Source organism: Ursus arctos, unplaced genomic scaffold (genome assembly GCF_023065955.2).
Source record: "Ursus arctos isolate Adak ecotype North America unplaced genomic scaffold, UrsArc2.0 scaffold_15, whole genome shotgun sequence".
NCBI classification, from domain to species: Eukaryota; Metazoa; Chordata; class Mammalia; order Carnivora; family Ursidae; genus Ursus; species Ursus arctos.
In genome coordinates, this window is record NW_026622819.1 from 5980019 (window position 1) to 6004198 (window position 24180).

At 52.2% G+C, this 24180-nt stretch overlaps 2 protein-coding genes across 2 annotated transcripts in view; one reads left to right on the top strand and one right to left on the bottom strand.

Annotated features, from left to right (window-relative positions):
* The window catches only part of ADCY2 (adenylate cyclase 2), a 388284-nt gene extending 385841 nt beyond the window's left edge, over nt 1-2443 (top strand). The window contains exon 25 of the mRNA XM_026506673.3: nt 1635-2443. Coding sequence (XP_026362458.2) covers nt 1635-1787 — 153 coding nt within the window. The 3' untranslated portion in view covers nt 1788-2443. The remainder of the gene's footprint in view (nt 1-1634) is intronic.
* A 3467-nt stretch (nt 2444-5910) lies between these two features.
* Nucleotides 5911-20689, bottom strand: CFAP90 (cilia and flagella associated protein 90). Its single transcript, XM_026506602.3, has 3 exons — nt 20540-20689; nt 7983-8099; nt 5911-6365 (listed from the first exon to the last, which is right to left on the bottom strand). The coding sequence occupies exons 1-3, from the start codon at nt 20687-20689 to the stop codon at nt 6186-6188; spliced, it is 447 nt and encodes a 148-aa protein (XP_026362387.1). The 3' UTR covers nt 5911-6185.
* Nucleotides 20690-24180: the final 3491 nt, after the last annotated feature.

Consider the following 24180-nt stretch of genomic DNA (forward strand, 5'->3'; position numbering starts at 1 on the left):
TTCCCTGAGGGCGCGGTGCTCCCTCCGCCTCCAGGAGCTTCGTGTTTCCTCTTAGTGCAAGAAAAGGAGTGAGATGCCAGGAAAAATAAATGGTGCTGAGATCATCACAAAGCTTCTCCCGGGCCTGACGGATGGGTTCTTTTGATTAGAGAGCATTCCACTCCCACCGTGCGTTCTCGCCTGGAAGCCAAAGAGCAGCGGAGAGCCCACGCGTCACCCAGCCAGGCTTCCCCTGGACCCGGAGGAGTACAGGCTGGTGCTCCTCCGGGAGACAGCTCCCTCCTCCTCGCATCACAGCAATTGTGTGGTTGCATTACAGATTCCAACAGATAGCTCATAAATGCCAGGGGCGGTGCTCCACGCACAACGAACCCCCCAGACTCCAAAAGATGTGTTTGTTCTCTGTGCAAGGTCAGAAGTCAGAAGCCTGTAGGATTCCCTAATTCTGATGACCCCTGAGAACTCGGATCATGAGTACATATCTGTAGTCTGGGTTTCTTGGCTTTGTCCATATTCTTCCAGTTCTTATCCAGGATGCAAAGTCCATCCTGGGCTGCTGGCTTCACCTGTCCTCCCCCAGGACTTGGACACAACCCTAGGGGAGGGGAGGATGTGAATATCTGGCACTTGTGTCCCCCTTTCCTAGCTCTGGTCATAAGGGTCCCAAGGATCCATGCATTTTCCCGTGTGCTAGGGGCTGGCCATTGGGTCATATTACAGGAAGATGGAGTGATTTTTCTAGCTTGTTCCAACAGCCTGTCCAGCACGCATGTGTCACCTGCATGCCTGAGGTGGCCGGGGACTCCCCCCCCCATTCCATGTCCATTTCCTCGGATGAAGTGGAAGGAATTCCAATGCTGTTCTGCACTAAGGGTCCTTGCCCCACGGGGCAGTGGCAGGAACCACCTGTCCCATCCCATCGACAGGCTGCAAAGGAGGGGCCCAGCCCTTTTAGCATCTCGTGTCAATTCAGTAAAGGGAGGAAACTTCCAAGACCTGACCCGGTGCGTCTTGTCCAGGTTAAGGCTAGTGCGGACCCCTAGTGTCCTTTTAGTTGTATTCTCAAGCATTCAACCTGAAGTGCGTGGCCATTTGCAGGAACCCTCGGTCTTCTCAGGATGTCTTCTCCCACCCGTATTAAAATCTATTATTCACATTTATGATTTCATGAAAGGACATCGGTGACAATTTGTAAAGATTATCCGGAATCCCACCACTCCAACATATTCTGTTTTACTTTCTTTTCCCAGGTCTCTTATATGTGAATACGTGGTCTTCATATAGTTGAAATCATAGCATGAGTCCAGGCTTCATGCTTCCTTTGGGGTGAAACAAATCTCCTTATTTCACAGTCTCATCCTCAGTATGGTCAGGACAGCATCATGGTTCACTTCTCCCTGGAGATCACTTGACTTTTAGGTGGTTTATGGTCTGTCACTATCACAGCGTGAAACTACACATTGTCCTTAAAAAGCTCTTCTGCGCTATTCTTTCTCCTTCCAATTTCTCAGGGGTAGAATGAATGGGTCAAAGAACACGAGTGTCTTTTGGCTCTTGATCTTTGTGGTCAGGTGACCCCCAGAGGCCGTGTGGCCTAGACACTGACCGCGTCTTCGTCTGTCGTGTGTTTCTAGGTCACCGAGGAGACAAGCCTCATCCTCCAGACGCTGGGGTACACGTGCACGTGTCGAGGAATAATTAACGTGAAAGGCAAGGGGGAGCTGAAGACGTACTTTGTAAACACAGAAATGTCAAGGTCCCTTTCCCAGGGCAACTTGGCATCCTGAAGAGTTGCCTTCACTTTGGCAAGAAGACTGTATTTTCAGGAAGGTACAACGCACTTTCTGACTGCAACCTTTGTCCCTCATTTTTGATGTGCGTGCTCTGTTCTGTCCTATGGAGCCTTTCAGACTCGTTCCTATGACCCTGGTGGCATATCGTTTGGTGTCTGATGTGTGCCAAGATCGCTCTGCCACTTGCACTGTGCTTACTCCGAAGCAGAAGGAAAAGGAGTGTGTGTTATAGGAGAGACGCGTTCAACGAACTCACAAAGACGACAGACGTGAAATAAACAAAAATTCTTAAGGCAATAAAACTAGGGGGTGTATATTATCTTCCGGTGCATGTTCTTTTCTGGAAAATATGGTAGCTCGCCAACCGCATCCGCTAGTCTGATATTAAAACACACAGTATTTGTGAATAAGTTGATTTCTGTCACCCCACATGGGATTTGACTGTGTTCACCCACGTGTCTCATCGCCAGTGGCTGTCCACGGGCCCCAGCGGGATCCGTGGTCCTGTCGCCTTGCTGTGTCGTGTCTCGTGCCATCCATCACCAGGATTAGTTCTCACAACCTAGAACCAGTTTTGTACCAAACGCGTCTGATGTTTTGATGCCATTGTCTTTTGTAAGGTTGATTCATTAAAAGTTTTATGTACTTTGGTTTAGAGTCTGTATCTTTACCCTCCCCCACCCCCCGTTCTTCCCTCTCCTGCGGGCTCCGCTCCAGAACTGGGATTTGTTTTCCCTTCTGCTGTTTGACGGTTGTTGCAGAAAGAGCTCCCCGGAAGCCAAGGTTGACGTATCCTTGAGTAATTCCGATCAGGACGGAGTCTGTGATGCGCATACTCGGTGTTGCCACCCCCGGGAATGCGCCATGTGTACGTGGCCTGGTTTTCACTTTGGCATCTTGAGAGAACATTTTCCAGGAAAAAATGTTTTAATAACGAGAGGACCCTCCACCAGCAGCAGCAGCACCCTCTCTGCCCGCGTTCTCTGGTCCGCCGTCATGCTTTGGTAGAGCCATCGGCCGCAGGCTGCAGGAGAACAATTTGGCACTGACTGTGTATGTCAGCAGCCGCCACAATAGTTGGAACCCACCGGGAGAAGCTGCCAGGCCCCGTAAGATGCCTGTTCTGTCTGAGGAGACTTAAGGGGGCACAGAGCCAATGTTACGCGTTCTTGAAGAGAGAAGACTTGGGGAATTTTGTTCATGTAAATCCAGCTCTAGAGTTTTGGGGCTTTTCCTTTGCATAAAGAAATCGTACTTTGCCAAAGGGTGGAAAATAGAGCAATCATGCGTAATCTGATGTTTAGAAGCAAAGCTTTAGATGCCAACCCCGTTGGGCACGCCCGGCTTCTCTTCCCGGTTCAGGGCAGGCGTCTGTGAGACACAGAGGACCCCGATCTGTCAGGAACACCTTGTTCCTGGGAACTCAGACCCGGGGCACAAGCCCTCGTTTGATTCCTGACTGATCGTTTATGGGCTGTGTGACTTTGAACGAATCTCTTAATTTCTCTTAGGAGTATTTCCTCATTGATAGCTTATGGGATCAGGTCTGAAAGAGCTAATGACTGTGAGAGAACCTGGCAGCTACCCAGGCTTTCTCTTGCCAGAGCCTCTGTGCCAGGATTTTGACTCAGACTCAGGTAATAGCACTTCTCGAAACTAGTAACTGGCCTCCATCACCCAAGTGGGACTACAGCATGACTTGGTCCATTGTCTGCCTCAGTCAGGAATTTTTTGATCCTATAATCACATCTCAGCATTGGCCTTGATTCACCTAATTCTCATAAAGGTGATGGAAGGAGGAGAGGGAGCGTAAGGGCCTCTGTCTTCGCTCTACCAGAGATCCAGAGTTTCAGTGACTTCAGACTGGCCCTCTGTATCGTTTGTAACCACGGCCGGCAGCTGTACCCCATGGGTGCTTCCTCCCTTAGAGTCTGCAGGACCCATCCGCTTTACGTCACTTCCCTTTAGCGGACACCCACGGTTGAGTGATTCACCAGGCACACTGAACCATGGCTCTCAGCCTGCACTGAGGATGTGCTGAATTCGGTGAAAAGAACTCAAAAGGAGACTTGTTTTTTCCCAGAACTGTATTGCCGGGCTTACCAAACAAGGGACTTTTTAAAGCGATCAAAGTCGTTATCAGGGTACACCTTGCAAAGGTCTGCGCACACACGGACCGTTCAAAATATGGTCCCCACCCAGCGGCGGTGGTGCCCCCTGGGGACCTGCACATTTCCGGGCCCCAACCCACACCCGCCAAGTCAGAAGTCCTGGCGGTGGGGCCCAGCACCTTCTCTGTGTTTAGGTAACACTTTCTTTGGGTGACTCCAGTCCCCAGTCTGAGCACCCCCTGTGCTTTCCAAATGAGGAAACGGGTGCAGAGAGGTCCACGGGCTTGTTCAGAGCTTCCCAGTGATCAGTGACTAAGACGAGCCTAGAATACAAAGCAGCCTGCTCCCTAAATCTGAAAGTGTGCCTCCCGGTCAAGGCTTCATAGCTCTGGAGCTACAGACATTCGGGGCAGCAAACCAGGCAGAGGCAAGGGCTGGCAGTTCACCTCACCGGCCGGCAGCCTAGCGACCTTGGTAGCCAGCTCCTCAACGCTCTCCTTAACCTTCAAGTTTTGCAGAAAGCCCTCTCTCAGGAAAATGCCTTGAGTGTGGTCCCATTAAACCTGCAGTATTTCCTACCTTTGTTAAGAAAAGTCTGCATTGTCTCGAATCATCCACCCTCCTCCTTTTCCCCAGTTCATTATGCTTTCCTGAGGACGGCAACCACTCCGCCTCCAAGAAGGATTGACTAACCCTGGAGATTGGATACATTGAAACATTCTTTTAATACGTTTCTCTTTTATAGGGTGACTGGGCATTCACTGGCTTTCAGTTGTAGAAGTGGTGATGCCAACGGAAATACGTTTAATTTCCCCCTGATGCCTTTCAAAACCTTGTCCAATTCACGGCCTGCTCTTTGAAAGTAGAAGGTTAGGGGAGTAGGATCTGACTTAAAGTAACTGAAAATAATTTAGTTTGACATAGATTTACTGTAGTCACTGTCAGATGAAGGCATTTCTTAGAGATGCCTTGTCTTGCTTGGTAGTCAAAACTGAAGAAAACGTAATTTATAAAAATTTCCTTATTTCCAAACTTGATATATTTTTTATTATATTATTATAATATAGCTTAAGGTACCCAAAGGCATCCCAAACAAACTACTGCTATGTGTTTGGGAGGAAAAATAATAAAAGGCACCACAAGTGAAAATTTAAAAAAATTTCAAAAGAATAAAGAAATACATAGGGGTCCCTAGGCCTGGAAATTGTCAACAATTCAGTGTCATATGTCCTTAGAGATTCAAAACAATAAAACCAGCCATGGGGGAATCAGGAATAAAACTAATTAGATCACCCGCCCATTAACCACTAAGCTGTGGGAAATTTAATTGCAATAGGTGAGGGATGATTTCTTTCAAGAGACCCACCCATTCATTAAATCACCGCCAATATCTTAATACTAGAATAAGTTTCAAATTCTCTCCAAAATAAACATTTCCAACTTGGGTTAGAAGCAGGTGTTTCCGAAGTGAAAACTACGCACACGAACAGTCCTAAGCCCCTCGTGTGCCTGCGTTCAGACCACTGATTCCCACACACACTCCTCACGGTTTGGAACTCCCACTTTGAAGAGAAGGAAAGGTGGGCTCCAATCCGTGAAATGGTGGGCTCTGTACCCATGCGGCTGGGAAAGCCAGGAGTCAGAATTTAACCCAAGTCCGTTGAACACCAAAGCCCAATCTCTTCCCATGACGTGTGCGAGGAGGGACGGCGGCATTGCTGGCCACAGAGGGCGCCCATCCCTACTAGGGTTTTGTCCTCAACTGTGCAAACTTCTGATACTTACAGCTCAGTGTTCTGGGGCGGGGGGAGCGTTGCAGGGTCTAGAGCCCAATTATTCCAAAAGGAGATCTCATTATATCTCCTCCTGGAGGAAGGGAAACTCAGTCAGCGGTGCTTTCCACAGCTGGTGAGAAACGGTGTGCATGCCCCTCCCGGGAGTGTCCCCTGGGGTCTGGCGAACCAGAGAAACAGTGAACAGAGTCACCGGACTGCTGTCAAGTGGGAACACTTTCCTTTTATTCAAGTGCTCACAGTGGATCAGTCTCTGGCATCATTTCAGCTGACGCGGTCCCGCGAGACGTTCGTCACATTAAAGGCCTTTGGCCAGGGTCTTCACCACGGCCACATGAGGGAAATGGGCTTCGAGGCCCGTCCCCCCACCATCCGGGCGAAAGCGGCTTCAGGCCGGCTCCCTGACCCAGTGAAGGGTGGGGGAGGGGCACGTAAGGCCCGGCACTGCCTGTCTGTGCCACCTCGCGGTCCAGGCCACAGCAGCGCCCTCAGGCTGGAGAAATGTGCCCAAAGCCAGGCGTCTTGATGCTGGGGATGTCGTTCTTCCTGTAGAAGTCAGCCTTCACGTGGTTGGCACGGCCGTGGTCCCGGTTCAGGGGCTCCACGGGCTGGTGTATGCGCCTCCCATAGACCGAGGACATCAGCACCCCCACGGGCCGCTGGCGCTCCTGTCCGGGGTCACCAGAACACATGGTCAGCTCACACCTCCGTGGTCACAAGACCTACCTTGTGTTCTGGAAGCTGTTTCTGCCTGGCTCACCCGCAGACTTGCGCACCTGCAACTTGCTCCCTCGGGCTTCTTAGTGCCGGGGGGGCCTCCTAAACTATGTCAGACCTGTCCCTTAGGCTCAGAGCCCCTCATTGTCCCCAAGTCCTTCACATCATTCAGAGGAAAGGCAAAGACTGCACCGGGCGCCAGGCGCCCTCTCGCTGCAGGTTGTGTTCTTTCTCCCTCCCTTCCCTCCCCCTGTCCTCCTCCTGCCTGCCTCTCTCCCCTCCCACCTTCTTGCTTTCCCAAAAACACATCTTTCCACCCCCCACCTTGTCATCTCCCTAACCCCCTATTTGCCTGGCACCATCTCCCCAGACCCCCTCGTCTGGATGCCCCGCTCATCTCCCCAGACCCCCACCTTCTCAGCCCCCCTCATCTCCCCAATCCCCTTCCTTCCCCAGCTCCCCAATCTCCTTTCAGTTTCCCCGTCCTCTTAAAAAGCCTTATTTCTCTGTGTACCACTTACCACTACCTGGAATTCAGCTCCCTATATCTAGGACGTTTAGTTTTCTAGTTCCTTGTAGGAATGTCGGCTCTAATAGACAGGGACTTCTTTCTCACCCCTTCTCTGCTCAGTGCACATGGGAGGCACTCAGAATCTGGGGCTGGATACAGGTGTGCAGGCGTGTTCTTATGACAGGATAGCACTAGCCAAGTCACTGCCAACTTGGAATGAATTCACATAAACAAACAATAGGAGAACACCTAATGTCTGTGACTTAAGTAGTAATACCTCATAGTTCACCACTTAATGTCCCATCGAAATAAAGTTTCCCTGGAAGTGACATGGCGGCATTCTTAACAATAGCAGCCACGGGGGACAAATCCGCTGACCGAGAAAGAAATCCCAGCAGAAGCTCTTACATTCCGACCCCTGTGCATTGTAGAAAAGATGATATTTACTCAGCACCTGCCTCTTAACAAACATACTGTCCTCAGACCGGATTCCGTGCAGTGCCCCGAGCATGGAAAGGCACCAGGAGGGTCTCCCTGCTAAGGAGACACACAGCCTTCTCGCACGTGACACCTGCTGGGACGCCGACCTCCTCTCCCTGGGGACTGGGAGCTGCGCTCCTGCTGCTCACACCGCTGTGCGGCCAACCTCAGGCAGAGCTCTCCCTTCGGGAAAGTCGTGCAGACCTAGGGGACGAGCTGCCCTGTACGTGCAGGTTTGAGGCTGGGACCTAAGCTAGAGAGGTTATTCTTGCAGATGTGGTCCTACCGCTGCCGCCGGGGTCCGTGGGAGAACCATGACAGCCAGGACTCCGAAGCTAAGCAAAAACCCTTATCTGTTGAAAAGAACTTCTTAGTTTTGCCTTCATTAAGTTGTTAACTAAACTAGCCAACAGAGTCATACAAACAAATCCACAGAGCAGGACAGGGGAGAGGGAGCTGGTAGCAGCTGAGTCTCAGCCCTGGGGGCGGCGCGGGAGAGGAGGGCCGCCCGCGGGAGTCGGAGCCGCGCACACAGTTCATGTGTTCGCACTTTGTCAACAGCCTGTCTTCACATTACCTCCTCGTTCACGTGAAGTCCCAGGCTTTTTGCATGTTCTCTGTCATCTCGGTGCAATTTCTGATTGTAGCCTGGGCTCTTGTGAAAAACACAGTCGTACAGGGAAATGATTCCTGTCTGGGAATAAAAAGAGAAAGACAGGCATGGGTTCACCAGACGGCCGAACTACGGAAATCCTCGTGGACCTTGGAAGCCAGGCTTCTCCCTGATGGACAGTGGAGATGTGCAGTTTGCTGTCTGCACTAAGTATGCGCTTGGGAACATCACCCCAGAGCAGACCCTCGATGACCAGAGCAGGTCCCCGAGAGCCCCAGCGAGGCGGGAACATCTCCATGGCTCTTTTTCTTCACCTCCTACAGATCCCTCCTTGACCAAGGCACTTGACCCTCCCGCTTCTACGACTCCACCACTAGTGTGTACCTTAAAATAACAATCATCCACTTAATATGTGTTTTTCTCCTTCATTTCCACCTTTCTCATATTTCTTGAATTTTCTGCAATCAGCTCTTTAACCATAACTGAACACTGGGACAATATAACCAAACAGAATTATCTGTAAGTTGCTAGCCAGCAGGTGGGCACCTAGTGCAAATCCCTCTCTGCGGAGACGGAAATATTTTCTTTAATCAGACGTGATAGCTCTCACGAATGTAATTCATGATGAATGGATAAATATATTTGCTATAAAATATATATATATACATTTATAACACACACACAAACATCAGACAGATATAAAAAAGCTTTGATGTATTAGAAAATTATCCCATTAACAGCTTTCATCTGAAATATCTCCATATTTTTCATTCCAAATTCTCTTGATACAAAAATTAATCTGCCTTATCCGGTACCTAATAAAAGGAAAAGAAACCCATGTGTTAGCTCATCTTCAAACTTCATGTGTAAGCCAGGCCTTTGTGTTCCTCCAGCCAAGGGCCAGCCGCCCTGAATCCTCCAGCAGCAAACCGAGACACGCCGTCTCGCTGGCATTTGGGGGCACAGGGTATCTAGCCTGTGCCTGCTCGCCTGCTTGTCTTCTCCGCTAGTAATGCTAGAACATTTCCTCCAACTGCAGTCCGTGGAGGTAGGAGGTGAACAGTGAACAGGATGCGTGGCCTGGTAGCTTAGCCTGCTGGAGAACGTGGACCCGGGCTTAGCCTGCTGGAGAACGTGGACCCGGGCTTAGCCTGCTGGAGAACGTGGACCCGGGCTTAGCCTGCTGGAGAACGTGGCCCGGGCTTAGCCTGCTGGAGAACGTGACCCGGGCTTAGCCTGCTGGAGAACGTGGACCCGGGCTTAGCCTGCTGGAGAACGTGGCCCGGGCTTAGCCTGCTGGAGAACGTGACCCGGGCTTAGCCTGCTGGAGAACGTGGACCCGGGCTTAGCCTGCTGGAGAACGTGGACCCGGGCTTAGCCTGCTGGAGAACGTGGACCCGGGCTTAGCCTGCTGGAGAACGTGGACCGCCCATTCTCGCCGACTGCGGGGCTCAGCGCGGCTGAGCAGTGGAAATGCCAGAGGGTGACGTGGCTTCAACCCCACCTTGATAATCCCTCCCAGGTCATCTGTCCTGTGCCAGACATGCCACTCCTGCTGGGGAAGTCGTGAAGATAGCTCAGACACACGGCCACCGTCCTGGTTGAGTTAACCATCTAGTAAGGAAAACAAGGCTAGCTTTTAGGGTTGTTTGAGGTTCTTAAGAATCCCAAGGGCAACACGCCTGCGGCACTTACTCACCTGCTTTGCCTAAGTTCAGAGTCACTCCCGGTGACTTAGGCAGGAGCCGTGGCTTTGGAGTCTGTACCCCGATGGCCATTTAATGTGATCACCTTGCAAGAGCTTTTTGTTGGCACTGTCCTCTGTCACCTACTGGGTTCCTGGTTCTGTTCAGGTGCTGGGTTGGCTGGCCCTGGGCTTAACATGTCCTGAAGGCCTCCTATAGTATAGCTCACACACCCAGGGTTAAAAAACAAAAAGCCCAAACCAGTCGGGTGGTGATACCTTATCCCACTTTGGGTACCATAAAAATCGGCTAGCGATTTGCGAAAAACAATAAACTTGGGTCTTCACGGCACATTAGCATCAAAAGTCAATTCTGGATGGATTAGAAAAACAAGTGAAAAAATCCATAAGGGACCTCCTACACATAAAAGCATTGGGGAAAATGTCACAAATATCAATCATTTTGGTTATATAAAAATCAGACATTTGATAATCAAATAAAATTAAGACTTTTTTTTAAAACCTGTAGGAAGGATAGAGAAATCTCAATATCTTGAACATACAGTGTGTAGGATGGCAGGATGTCCGCAGAAGCTGGGGGCATTGCCTGGGTACTCGCTTCTAGCCTGGAAAGGTTAGCACCCCTTGCAGCAAGCCTTTTTTGGGAAGCCACCAGGCCAGAGGGCCCTGCAGTGACCCAAGAGAGGCTCAAGTTCACCACTCACTCTGCCGAGATGGTGGGACATAAAAGCCCCGAAGGAGGGAACGCACCCTCTGCAAAGCGAGGCACCGAGTTACAAACGCTTCCTTTTGGGGTTCAGAGCAGAGCTACTGGCCCAGCCCGGCTGAGGCCAGCAGGCCGACCCAGACAGCAACGAAATACCCCATAGCCCCCACACCAGACCCTCATGGTCATAATCTCGATGTCCCATTGTCACCAGAATCCCTCCTGGCCTGGCCGACCCTGTGAAGTGGGTGTGTTTCTCGGGGAGAACGGCTACAGTCTGCAACAGAAAGACCTGCCCCCCCAGGACTGAGCACCTGGGGGGAAGCTGCACCCTGAGAATGCTGGGCCACAGAAGAGGCTACCCTTGGCCAGCCTCAGTTCCCGCAGGGCTCCGTGTGGGTGACTGGCTGCGCCCGGGTCTGAGAGACAGCCCTGCCGGGGCGGGGGTGAGGGGGGGTCACCCACGGCAGTGGCAGCTGCTGGGCTTGTGCTGTCCTCCTGTGCAGGTGTTCCCACTCCGGCCTGACCCTCCTGAGCTGAGTCAGCCCCCTGGGGTCCTGGACTTGTGCTGGAGACAGACTCCGGAATAGAATGAGAAAACCACCACTGGGATCTGAACGAGGGAGGCAAGGTTCCTTCACTTCTTCCCTCCGCGGGAGAAGCCCACTGTGATGTGCGGCTTTACAGAACACTGCCCGTCTCCCCTCACTCTCACTAGGTCTCCTAAACACTCCTAAAACACTCCTTAGAAGCAGCACTGTGGGGCGCCTCAGTGGCTCCGTCGGTCAAGCGTCTGACTCTTGATTTTGGCTCAGGTCATGATCTCAGGGTCGTGGGATCCAGCCCCGAGTTGGGCTCCGGGCTCAGGGGAGATTTCTCTCCCTCTCCCTCTGCCCCTCCCCCAACTCATGCTCACTCTAAATAAATAAATAAATAAATAAATAAATAAATAAATATCTTTGAAAAAGCAGCAGCAGCGCTATGAGAAGCGGGGTCAGTTACGGAGAGCTGACCTAGCTGGCCACATGCTAACGCAGGCTTTATGCGGGATCTCACTGCACCAGGGCGAGAACAGAGTCTCCCTGCTTTGCCGGGACTTTGCATATTTACCACTTTCCAGAGTAAAAACAAATTTTTCTATCACTGAAAAATAAGGGGGGATCCCCTCATCAGGCAGGCCGCCTCTCTTAGCAAGGTGACTGTCCCTTTCCAACACCTAATCAGACCGAAAATCTGTCTTCCTGAATGTTCATTATTAATCTTTCTTCTTTCTTTTTGTCTTTCATTCCTTCCTGGTTTGAAGCAAAATCGCACTAATAAAAACCAACCTGGATTTAGATGCTGCTTTCATAAAATAGAGCTTCTGGGTTTACTGGTATTTTGCTATTAAAATCTCTCAAGAGATTTCCTCTCACACACATATCGTTGGTTTTAAAAAACAAAGCAAAACGAGCCCATTTATTTTCTCTCTTGTGATCTCCCTTTGTCCCTTTGCTTTTCGAGTATTGTTAAAATGTCGCGTGGTCTCATTCTGGGCGTGGGGTCTGATTACTTGCTTTCAGTTCCCGCATGGTGACCTCTACTCCTAACACTGAGAATAATGCCTCGGTGGCCCTGGGCCAATGCTGACAGTAGAGTGGAGAGCTTCACTTTTCAACCACCAAAGCCCATTGCTCTAACCATCAGACAAGGCACCCAGCTAGGGCTGGAATAGGGACAGAAATAAGGAGTCCCCGTCTTAGAGGAGACCACATGCTGAGAACGGAAATAAACTCATTAATTAAACAATTCAAGGTGATACCCATGGGTTAACAGAGGTATGCCCAGTGTACAGTGGCACCAGAGATGAAGAATGGGCATCTGCCTGGGCTTGGGCATGAAGTCCGCACGGCTGCTGTCGGCCTGGCAGGGGCTGCCCCCACCGCTGTGGCCAGAGCCCCAGGGAAGTCCCTCCCTGGGTGTTACCGGTGGATTTGCATCCTCCAAAAAATGCATACGTTGAAGTCCTAACCCACAGGATCTCAGAAGGAGATTTAGAAATAAGGACGCTGAGGATGTAATTGGTTAAGGTGAGGTCATACCGGGGTAGGGTGGGCCCCTCATCCCATAGCACTGGTGTCCTTCCTTAAAAAGTTCAGAAACCGACACAGACACACAGAGAGAGATGTGAGGAGACACAGAGAGAAGAGGGCCATCTACAGCCAAAGGGGAGCGGCCTGGAGCAGACTCTCCCTCAGGGCCTCCAAAGGAACCAACCTTGTCCACACCTTGAGGAGACAATAACTTTCTGTTGCTTAAGCCCCTGGTCTGTCGTACTTTGTTACGGCAGGTCTAACGCACACACTTGTACTTGGTAGCGAGCAATAGTGATCTTTTGAACAATGGAAAGTAAGCATGGAGCTAAAGCAGTTCGCTCCAGGTAAACTGAGTCAGGAGACCGTTCAACCCAGACAACCGGGTTGGTCGACATCACCAATATTCAATCTGCCTCTACTCCTGACTCCACAGAGGGTTAATCTCCTTTGCTCCTTTGGGCGAATGAAGCCACGTGACCAGTTCTCAGCACTGAGCTAGGAGTGGGGGTGACCTGGGACTCCAGGCAGAAGCCTGTGGGGACCCCTGAAGCTTCCCGTGAGGTGTTAGCAACTTTAATGGCGGTCGCTGAGTGACTGCTTGGGCAGAGCCATCGCTGGGATCCCCGTTGGACATTTAACATGAGAAAGAAGATTTATTTGGGGCCCTGAGACTTTGGAGGCTGTTGGTGATGGCAGCCTGACCCTGTTTCTCATGCGTGAAGCAAGCAGGTGCCCGAGGAAGGCCTGGCTTCCCCCAGCCTACAAGGGCGCATCTGTGGGTCGTGCACTTCTGTGCCCAGTGCCCCCCAAAGAGGTTACACGCACTCTCACACCAGTAGCAGGGGTAAGATCTCCAGCAAATCGAGACCCCAGTCCTTTCTTCTCTCCTCTCTCTCAGATCGTTTAAATACAAATGTGCTGTCCACTGTCCGTTCAAACCAGGTAATAAGAAAAAGGAAATTGATGCATTTTTCCCATGGTACTAGGGCAGGGGTAGTATTATGTGCTCAGTGTTTATTCTCTTCTGGAATAAACAGAAGACTGCAATCGCCAGGTGTCCTCACAGTTAGGCTGGGGCCGGCGATGGGCTCTGGCAAAGAACTGTGGCAGAAGCCAGTGGGCATCACCTTCTAGGTGATGGTCCATAAGAGCCCTCATGTGACCTCCATGCTCTCTACCCTTGCTCTTTGGCCAGCAAGTTCAGAGGACCCAATAGAGGAATGCAAGTTCCCAAAGATCAGCACGTCTGGAATGACTAAAAAGGAGAAGCCTGGTTTCCCAAGTTACTGTATTAAGAAAGGTGGGCAGGAAAAACACATATGAAGAAAGAAACATGCTGCCATCATGTTACGTTTGTATGCACAAGGCCAGTGGTGTGATTATGTTAACAGGCTGCTCTCTGGACAAAAAAGACCTGATTTGTAGCATTTGCTAATTTCCGCAGTAGAAATACTCTCACGGCGGCTGATTATCAGGCTTCCAACTGAACACAGAGTTCAGACGACATGTTAAAATGTACGAGCAGACTCTGACACACCACTGGTTAAGACTCTCAGGGTTCAGGGTCTGTTTGTTTCCAGACACATCCCAGCCGCCTGGACCGAAACGGTAATCTCTTCGTGGGCACAGTCCCGTTACCTCTCACCTGGAGGCTTTCAGGCACTGCCTGTCCAGTGTGTGACCTACTTTCAAAAGTGAAAAGTCTCAAGGTGACCCAAAAGGGTTGCCTTTGATTCATAGGGGCCTCATTTTTACTTCTGGTAAGTCTAGTGCTTCTCCCTGGGGTGGGGGGTGGGGGTCCAGCAGTATGTGAAGCTTAATGAGGACATTTTCATTAATTCTAACATCATTCAAAATTCCATTCTCAGAAGGACTGTAGCTGGTCAAGGACATATTGTTAGCTCTTAAAAGGACAATACTCAGCTCTTCTCTTTGGTTCCTCTGTGGCAAAGATTCTGTCTCCTCTCCTGATGCATTAAGATCACAAGTTTCAGAAATGGTTGTATCTTTTCCAATAATCTGAAAGTTTTATCAGTTTAATAAGAATCTCTCATAAGCAGCCTTGTTAAGGAGTTTCTTTCGCTACGGATCTGTTGCTGGCAGTGCTGCCCAAAACCAGAGCCCTGGAACCTGCGCCTTTACCCCTGAGTCTAGGTGAACAAACGCCTGCGTTTGATCTCGTGGGTGTTTCCTACTGGAGGTGTCTCTGAGTCGGGGGTCTGCGCACCTTGTCGCCAAGAGGAGACTCAGAGCCCTTGTTCCTGCTTCCACTGACACCAGCCACCCCCACGGCCACCGCCCCCCAGCTATTCACATCACAGAAGAAAGGGTGAGCCAAATGTATTGGGGATAATGCCATTCCTTTTCCTGTGTCACTGTGCCCCTTACAAGGGGATGACTTTGAAACAAATGTCTAAGATATGGTGTTCCGTGAAAAGCGCAGGCTGCAAATACGTATGCATGGTTGTGTGACCTGCGTGTAAACACGTTCTTGTGCACGTTAGACACACACCACCACGTTCACATGCCTGCAGTGGGCAACGCGCCGCGTGCTCGCTCCAGCTGCTTCGGTCCATATGGAAGACTTCTGCTAGAAGGAGATGCACGGCCTCTCCCCTCACCCCTTCCTCCCTCCCTGGGGTGACCTGCCCCTTGCTGAGCCCTACCTGCTCTGGAGGAAGACGTTCGGCCCCACCCCCCACCCACGGTCCTGCAGTTTTCCGCGGCAGGTCACTGGATGGGAAAGATGCAGCTAGACGTCTTCAGGAGAAGCAACACCGTCCACTCCCATGTTGGTCCCCGAAGAGCTGAGCAAGGCCAAGGAAAACCCAGGCAGCAGAGAACGTCACACGGAACCTCTGTTTAGTCTAAGAGGTAGGTCAGTGACTTCTCCTCGTTTAAATCAACTTTGCATCCGTTCCTGCTGCCTCCTTCATTCACTGCAGCCGGTACTTACAAAGCGCCCACGGTGAGACAGGCCTGTTGAGATTGCTCAGGACGGAGCAGTGATGACAATAACCCCGTCCTCGTGAGCTCAGACTGCAGTGGGAGAAACAAGCAGCAAGAGAACTACGTAAAACGTTCAGTCGGGTGGTACTAAAACGTGCCCAGGAGGAAAAACGGGCAGGGAGGGGGACAGAAACGTCAGTGGAGGCTGTTCATAATTTCGTTCAGCAGACACACTCATTTTTACTGCACGGCATGTGGGTGCAAGGGTCTGCAAGGCACACCAGCACTGGAGCTCACCTCTCCTCCAGAGCCCCCAGGAGCGGCTGTGTGTGCGTGCAGGTTTGCTCGGGGCCTGAGGGCGAAGAGGCTCCATCTAGGAGGGGGCTGGGCAAGGGGGCTCGTACTGAACACCTCCTGGACACTGGACGTAGGCCCAGGCCCGCCGGAGACTCCCCTGTGCACCTGCGGACAGTCAACATGCCTTGCTTTATCTACAAAGTGCCTGGCTGCCTTGGGGAAAGGGCAGTTCTCTGGTCAGGAGGGTCAAGAAACAGCCCCTCGGCGCCCTGCCTCCACCACACACTGAGAAGGAAAGTGGGCTCCTCTCACTAAAGCTAGGGTGAGGCTTTCTGAGCCGAGCTTCACTCGAGACAGAGCAATCCACAATCCGGCGGATTGTGACGGAAAGCATATTCTAAAACCATCTAAGAATTCTTTTTTTAATGTAGCTCTTAGACTTTGAGAAATTTAATAAAATCCTTCATAAAAGAGCATTGTCCTCTGACTTAGCTTTTCCATTTCAGTGGCAGAAATGTTGCACAAGGCAGAGGGGAAAGAAGTAATTTAAGAACATCATTGAACTGAATCTGTCCTTTCGGCCACTGGCACAATGTTTTATAGGAAAAGCCCACGCTGCTAGAGCCCCGTCGGGGGCAGGACGGGACGCGACCACATTTTAGCTAGCAGCTTGAGATGACAAGTTTGTCTCAGGATCCAAGGCATTACTGGGGCTTTAAATAAGTGTGCTGCATTGAGAGCCTTAACTTTGGGCTCTCCCACGGGAGACCCCTTAGATCAGAAGCCACCAGCATGACACGCAGGTTCCCTGCCTCGCCTGTACGTCTCTGACAGCAAACAAGGGATCTAAGACCCTGGCTGGAAACTAGCCTTCCGTGAAAGGAAACTCAAATGATCACTAACAAAAGCAAATAGTAATAATCATAGCCCTACTTACATGGGACTTACTATGTGCCATTTTATACCCGTGAATTAAAGTAATTCTCATAATCGCTCCATGAAGCTGGCACTGTTTCAGAGATGGGCAGTGTGACATGGAGGGTTTGTGACTTGGGCAGTCTGCACAGCTGGTAACGTGGGGCCAAGACTCGTTGGCCTGTGCTACTAACTGATCGCTAAGTGTGTCCCACGGTAACTGACTTAAGAGCGAATTCTGCCATGTTTCTTCTCAGCTTTGGGTACGGCCTGGATTTACAGTTAACTGAGGGGCAGCTAAACCCTCCAGCAAATTTGTGATACCAAGTTCATCCTCTTCAGGCCAAATGATCTCACGGAAGAGAATCAGCTGCTGCAGTCCCCCTGCTGATTAGATCCTAGTTCATGTAATCCCCAGGGGTTATTACCATTGGTGGCTCTCCTGCACACGTGCTTTGAAATGCCTTTTGTCTTCTTGCTGCTTTTAAGGTTCTTTTATTTAGGTGTTAATATTTCTGCTACATCACTGTCTTTTGTGTGACACTAAGGACTTCAGGATTTGAATTTCCCTGTGAGCCCAGTTATCAAAACTGTACCGAATTTTTTTTCATAAAATGTTTTTTATTCATTCCTTCTAAGGCCCATTGCTACCTTCCAGGGACAGTAATATATCAGAGCAGGGCTTAGCAAACATTTTGTGTAAAGAGACAGTCACTGTTTTAGGCTTTCAGGTCACATGGTTTCCTGTCGCAACTACTCAACTCCAGGGGTAGCCATAGATAATACTAAATGAATGAGCATGGGACCGTGTTCTAATAAAGCTTTATTAAAACAAGCAGTGGGCCAGATTTGGCTCAAGGGCCTTTGTGTGCACACCTCTGAATTAGAGGGGCATACTTCTTGCCTACTCCCGATTTCCTTCCAAGTACAGAGCCGTGGGCACCTCAAACCTCAGGCATCTCTCTGCGTCTTGGCCCCAGAAAGGAAGAGCCATGTATCAGATTGGTAAATTTGGGAAGAATAAACTGGACCTGCCATGTCCACCTCTGCTCTTTTCCTGTTGGCAGTACCTGGCCCACAGGGGGTGGGGGGTCAGCTCTGCTTTTTCTGGGGCCCACAGCCACAGCGGCCGGGTGGGTAAATCTGATTCAGAGCTTCAGTGTCCGCAACCCATTTTAGCCCAGAGCCCTTAGCAGGAACCTGAAACCTGGCTTTTCTCTCTGATAAATATGTATCTTGACCCCCATCTGTTTTAGTCTCTTATTTCTCAATAGTCTCAAAGTGGTACTTAACAGGACTCCTCAAAGGTACACATAAAATGATGTATATGGGAATTTTTTCATTTTGTCAGGAAGCCAGACAAAATTTATGTTCTCTCAATAAAACAGCATAGACCAACTTAAAACATCGAGATTCCCGGCCTTTTGGCTGGTTCTCTCGTGCTGGGCAGGAATGCTCTGCATGAATCATCAACTGGCAAGGATACAGGCTTTGCATGCTTAAATTGTAAAATTCACTTAATAAATGAAATTATTTACAGATAAAAGCTCTTTCAAAACATATTGCTCATGGGAGGAAAAAAATATGAGGTCCATCGTGGCAACGAGGTGGGGCACCATTGCTCTAAATCTCCCCAGTGCTAACACCTGCTGGATTTTCACGCGTAGGAGCAGAGCCACAGGGGCTGCAAAGACGGGTGCTGCGGACACCCCCTTTCTTCCTTCTGTCCTTCCGTATTGCTCAAAGCCAAACAGAGGGGTGCTAACAGATATGAGACCCTCCTGGCCGAGGTTCATGTGTTAGCTTGCTCGGGCTGCTGAAACGAAGCATCCGGACTGGGGGCGGGGGTTAAACAAGAGAAATGTACTGTCTCACAGTTCTGATGGCCGGAACTCTGAGATCAAGGTGTCCACAGGTTCTTTCCTCCCGAGGGCCGTGAGCGAAGAAGCTGTTCCCAGCCTCTCTCCTTGGCTTGTAGAAGGCCATCTTTTCCCTGTCTGTTCTCACCCTCTTCAGTCCATGCGTGTCTGTCTCTGGGTCCAAATTTCCCCTTTTCATAAGGACACCGGTCATACTGGATGCCCCCCCCCCATGACCTCACTTTAGTTGGCTTTGCTCCATAAAGACCCTGTCTCCAAATAAAGTCACATTCTGAGGTGCTTGGGATGAGGGCCCTAACATGAGAATTTTAGGGGGATACAATTCAACCCGTAACGATCATTTCAACTAGGAAGCACTGCTTCTGCTTGTAAGGCTAAGCTCCACGACGTTCTCTTACATTTCACGGGTGGCAAGTCCCCCAATGTGTGCTGACCTGATCTGAATGGGGATTCATCTGGGCTCTAGGGCTTGTGGGTGGGGAGGAGGAAAGGAAAGGAAGGATGCATTCTGTGGGAGTACCTCACACATCAATGAGGGAAAGACCTCCTTCCTCCCACGCACGAGGCTCACCTCTACCCTCCCTGAGCCACTCACTGTCTCTGTAGGCTGAGCATCCTTTGAATAATGATGCCCCTGCACCCCGAACCCCGAGACGCACTGGAGACATTTAGGGAAGATGGCTGGATGAAAGGAGTAGAGGACTCCTGACAAGTTCTGAATTTGCTTCTCTTCCTTTGCTTCTCGCAAAACGGCCTTCACAGACCAGCAGCTTTTCCCCACAAGGCCCGTGTGCCTGCTGGAGCCAGGCCAGCATCTAATGAGGGCTCCCTGCCCTGCTCTCCCTGCAGGCGGCTGTCCAGATCTGCCCCCTGGTCACCTTCGGTTTGCAGGAGGGCTCTCCACGGGTTTCTGTACCGGGGACTTTCTGGGCACAGTCACTGCAGTGAGGGCTGTCAGGCGGACCCCAGAGGGAGTCCTGCCTCCAACTGCTGGGCAGCCTTAGCGCTCCCGAGACCCTCCTCCAGATCCAGGGCAGAGCGGTCACCTTGTTGCTCCTGGTAGTTGTTCTGGAAGCCCAGGGGCTCCCAAGCCCTTCCCTTAAGAACACTTGACCCTAACCCCCCCCCCCCCAAATAGCTCAGGACACAGGGCTGAGCATTCTCCCACCCCACCCTACCCTGTATGCCCTAACCCCAGCGCCTCATTCCAGCTGAGCATACCCCCCACCCCAACACACGCACGCGCGCGCGCGCGCGCACACACACACACACACACACAAACACACAGGGCTCAGCCCCTGCCCATGCTCTAGGTGAGGGGAAGGTCCACCTTACTCTTGAGGTCGTGGTAGCTGTACTCTTTGGGGTCTAGGTGCCCCCGGAGGAAGGCCTCTCTCCCACCTTCCTTCCCCCTGATTAACCTGTCTCCGCGCCCCGCCCCTGCGCCCTCACAGGCTGTGCAGACCTGCACCGGCCCCCACCCTTCACCCTCCACCCCCCTTACAGTCCTGCCCCCTGAGTCCCACGCCAGAGCTGCAGCCCAGACCCTCGGACTGCCCCAAAATGTAGCCCCGGCCTGCAACCCCGCCCCATCCACCCTCCCCTGGCCTTCTCCCCAGCCTTGGTCCCCGGCAGTGAGGCACCCAGCCCCACTAAGCCACAGGACGGCCTCATCCCCCATCCCGCCTCTCCTCCAGTGCCCTCCGGGCTCTGCAGCTCCACCGCCTCCCCCCTCCCCTCCAGCCCCTCCCCGGCAGCAAAGCCCCGCCCCCATCCTGTCTCTCCTCTAGCCCCCTCCCCGGCTCTGAAGCCCCGGCCCCATCCCCTCTACCTCCCCCCACCCCTCCCTGGCAGTGACGCCCCGCCCTTATTTCCCCCCACACCCCCACACCCCGGTCCTCCGGCCCCCACCCCGGTCCTCCGGCCCCCGCCCAGCTCGGCTGCCCCTCCCGCCCCCGCGCCCAGCCTCGCAGCCCCTCCCCCGGGCGGCTCACCCGGCCCTGGCGGTAGTAGTAGCTGTGCTCCTTGGGGTCCAGGCGCCGCGGCGGGATGTAGCTGAAGGCGGACAGCGCCGAGAGGGGCGGCGGCCGGGGCTTGCCCCGCAGCGTGGCGGCGGTGATCTCCTCCTCTTCGTCGTCCTCCATGCCACCCCGGTCCAGCGGCCCCGCGCCCGCCGAGGTCGGGCCCAGTCTGCCCGCCGCAGGCCACCCGGCACCCGCTTTCGGCGTCGCCTGGAAACGGCGGCCGCGCGACGCCAGCCTGGGCCCCGCGGCGGGGCGGGGCGGGGAGTGGACCCACTCCCGCTTCCCGCTGCCCCTGCGCCGCGCAGCCCTCCTCCCGTCCTCCTACCGGCACCTCGGGCGCATTCCCTGGTGTTTCCTTGGGGATGCGTCCTCAGAGCCCCAGCTGCAGAAGCGGCTGCGTCGGGGTTCCGGGTGGGAGATGCCCCCAGGATCAGCACCTCCCAACCTGCTGACCCTTCTCCACGCCGCGTCGGTTCGCTCACGGGCAGACCACCTGTTCGCGGGGCAGTTCCTGACCGCGCACCTACTGGGAGCCGGCGTTGGAGGCGCGTCCTTGAACCGAGCCGCGGGTTTCCGCGGTAGAAGGGGAAAAGACAACGTAAAGAGGGTCTAGAGAAGCGCCCCCCAATGGGAACATAATGGGAGCCACACAGGTAACTTAAAACTTTCTGGTAACCACGCCGAAAAGGTAAAAAGACACAGGTGAAATTCATTGTAATACTATATTTATTTTACTCAGTTTGTCCAAAACATCATTTTGACAAGTGTTATTAGCCACAGTTCAAGGGCAGGGTGCCCTCACGTGGCTGGTAGTTATGGTATTGGCCAGTGAAGGTATGAAACTCCCATGAACGAAATTAGTGCGTCAGCAGCTCGGGTTGGGGCTCTAGCGCCCCGCTGCCTAGGTGGTTATAGGGCTAGATCTGAACGCTGGCTCCGTAGCCCTGTCCCCTTGGCTGGAAGTTCATGGAGCAGAAACTCATGGCTCAATAAAAGTTGGTGGGGCGGGGCAACAAGATGACAAACACTGGGGAAGTAATTAACCAGGGTGCTTGGCAAAGGCCAGCCTCTGTGAGAGCTGAGAGCGGAGCAGAAATGTAATGATGAAGAGCCAAACTTGTGAAAGTCAGCCGCGAAGTCCCTTCCAAGCCCAGGGAAGAGCAACTGCGGGGCCCCTGAGGCAGACCAATCTTGATGTGCTCCAAGGGTAGCAAGAAAAGAGGGGGGTGGAGCTTCATGAAGAGGAGGAGACTGGGAGGAAAGGAAGGTGCAAAGCTAGGCAGGGAGACAGCCTTTTACCTTCTCATCCACCCCCTCTTACTAGGAATTTCTTGTCTGCAGTTCCTTGTTGCAGGCTGGTGGCCAGAGACCTCTCAGTCCAAGGCACAAGGTGGCACCTCTATGCTGAGGTGTCCCCTGGAGGTCCCCGGGCACAGGACTTTGACCCACCACTCTGTCTCATGGGCCCCCATGAGGTCTGAGAACCCCATGTGCCTTCTTTGCCCTAATACCCACCTCTTTGCTCCATTGGAAGGACAAATGAGTTGGGCATGAATCAGACAAGGGTCAGACACCAGTCTACCTTGTGCTCAAGCTCCAGGGGAGGGGACATCTCATGAGAGGTTGATATGTCCGTAGAGCTTGGAGACAGAGCACCACCATCTCTCCTGCATGTGAAGTGAAGGGAAAGTGTCTCTCATCCCCCCCCCCCCCCATGGGCAGAAGTCCTCATAAAAGCACCAGCAAAGAAAAAAATAGTAATAAAGCTCTTATAATCTATTGCCTCTTGCAGCCTCTCCAATCTCTTTTAAAGACATACAGAGGTGGTCAGTTGGTCATGAGACTTTGCAAACCTTGCAGAGGTAATCCAGTACCATAGTGTGGAGGGTGGAAGTAGCTGGCGCTGATTAGCTTGAGAAGGCAGCTAAAACTGACACAAATAATTGGATCATAAAATCCTTTTCCACAGTCTAGGGATGTGAATCTGTTCCTTGTTTGTTGTTTAATTATGCACGAGACTGAGAGCTCTGGAGGGCAAGGCGACACGCATACATCTTTTTCTTCTTTGATGGCTCAGGTAGGTCCTCAACAAAGATTTGACACACAGTAGGTCCTCAATAAATATTTGGTGACTAAATAAAGGGATACAGTTGCCATAGCTTGGTTGCCTCTAAAGGTAGAACTAGGACAAGACCTTGAGTGCTCCTGCCTCATTTGGGAGATGATCCCAGGGAGCATGAATGAAGGACCAGAGAGGAGTGAGACGAGCAGGAAAGTCGGTGTAGGATGATTATCAAGGTCACGACAGAGGACAGCTGGAGCGCTGCCGGGCTCAGAACTTTCTGAGCCGCACGGAGCGGGCTCTCAGAACTGCCTGCCAGATCGACCTGCAGGTGCCTTTTATCCCTTGTCCACAGTCCTCCTGGGTTGAGGCCTGCCCTTGGATCTTGGACTCCTGACTGTGTGTGGCCCCGGCCCGGTGCTGCGCGGGCTCCCCTCCAGGCATCTCAGGGTCAGTGAAGCCCTGGGGTTGACAGGAGAAGGCAGGGGGCTTCTACTGCGGTGTGATGCTGTTTCAGGAGCTGAGTGGTAGCCCCGAGGAAGGCCGCCACTCCAAGGCTGCAGACCAGCGAACTAAAGGCAGAGGGAAGACTAGGTAAGACAGACTTTGCCAGTTTCTATTATCTAGAGGTCTTAGTCCCTTTACAAACTTTTCCCCTATATGATCCTATTATGTATTCCAGGCATGGGTGGACTCCGAAGTCAAAGAGTCTAATGGAAGTCCCTCGTGTCTGTAACTTGTACTTGCAAAGCTCTGTGAAGATGGGAAAGGGAAAAGAAGGAACAGTTACTCTCCAAGGAAGTGAATTAATCGCACAAGCATGCACACTGTCTGGGGGGTAACTGCGCAGGGGATCAGCTCAGCTCCAGGCTACAGGTGACCACCTCCGCCTTGTGCCATATTCATCCTCCTGGTCCCACTGCAGCATCGTGGGATTGTTGCTGACTTTGGGGGATAACATTACCCTGCTCTGGCTCAGGCTGACTGTGAGCGCCCTCGTGACTGTCTATGCAGCCTGCTGTGCTCACCCACCAGGCCCTCTGCTGCCTGCACAGCCCAGCTGGGAACTGGGGGCAGGTACTCGCAGGCCGTTCTCAGGAGTGTGGGAGGTCCCCAGTCCAAACTGCAGCTGGAAGCCTGTGCCATTTCTCCTGACATCTGGACAGACGTGAGCATGGGGAGGCCCGGTGGGAAGAACTCTTTGTCAGTGTCAGGCAGGGAAGGAGAAAGCAAAGAAGAAGCCGTCGTGTCTCGTTGCGTGTCACGTGAGAGGCAGCGGCTCAGCACACCTCACGTGGCCTGTGATGTTTATCAGGAGCTCTCCTAAACCCACCGATGTTTCAGGCCAGGAAGGAGCCTCTCGTTCTTTGTGCCGATGAGAGAGCTGAGATGTGGCAGGTTCAGTGCCATGCAGGTGACACGGCCCGTGGGTGGTCCTACAGGAAGGCGTGGGAAACACCTGGCAATGAAGGGACCTGTCTGATGGGAGGGTTTTCTCCGTGGGGCTTCCAGACATTTACGAGACGCGGCCAGGCCCTACCTAAGCACA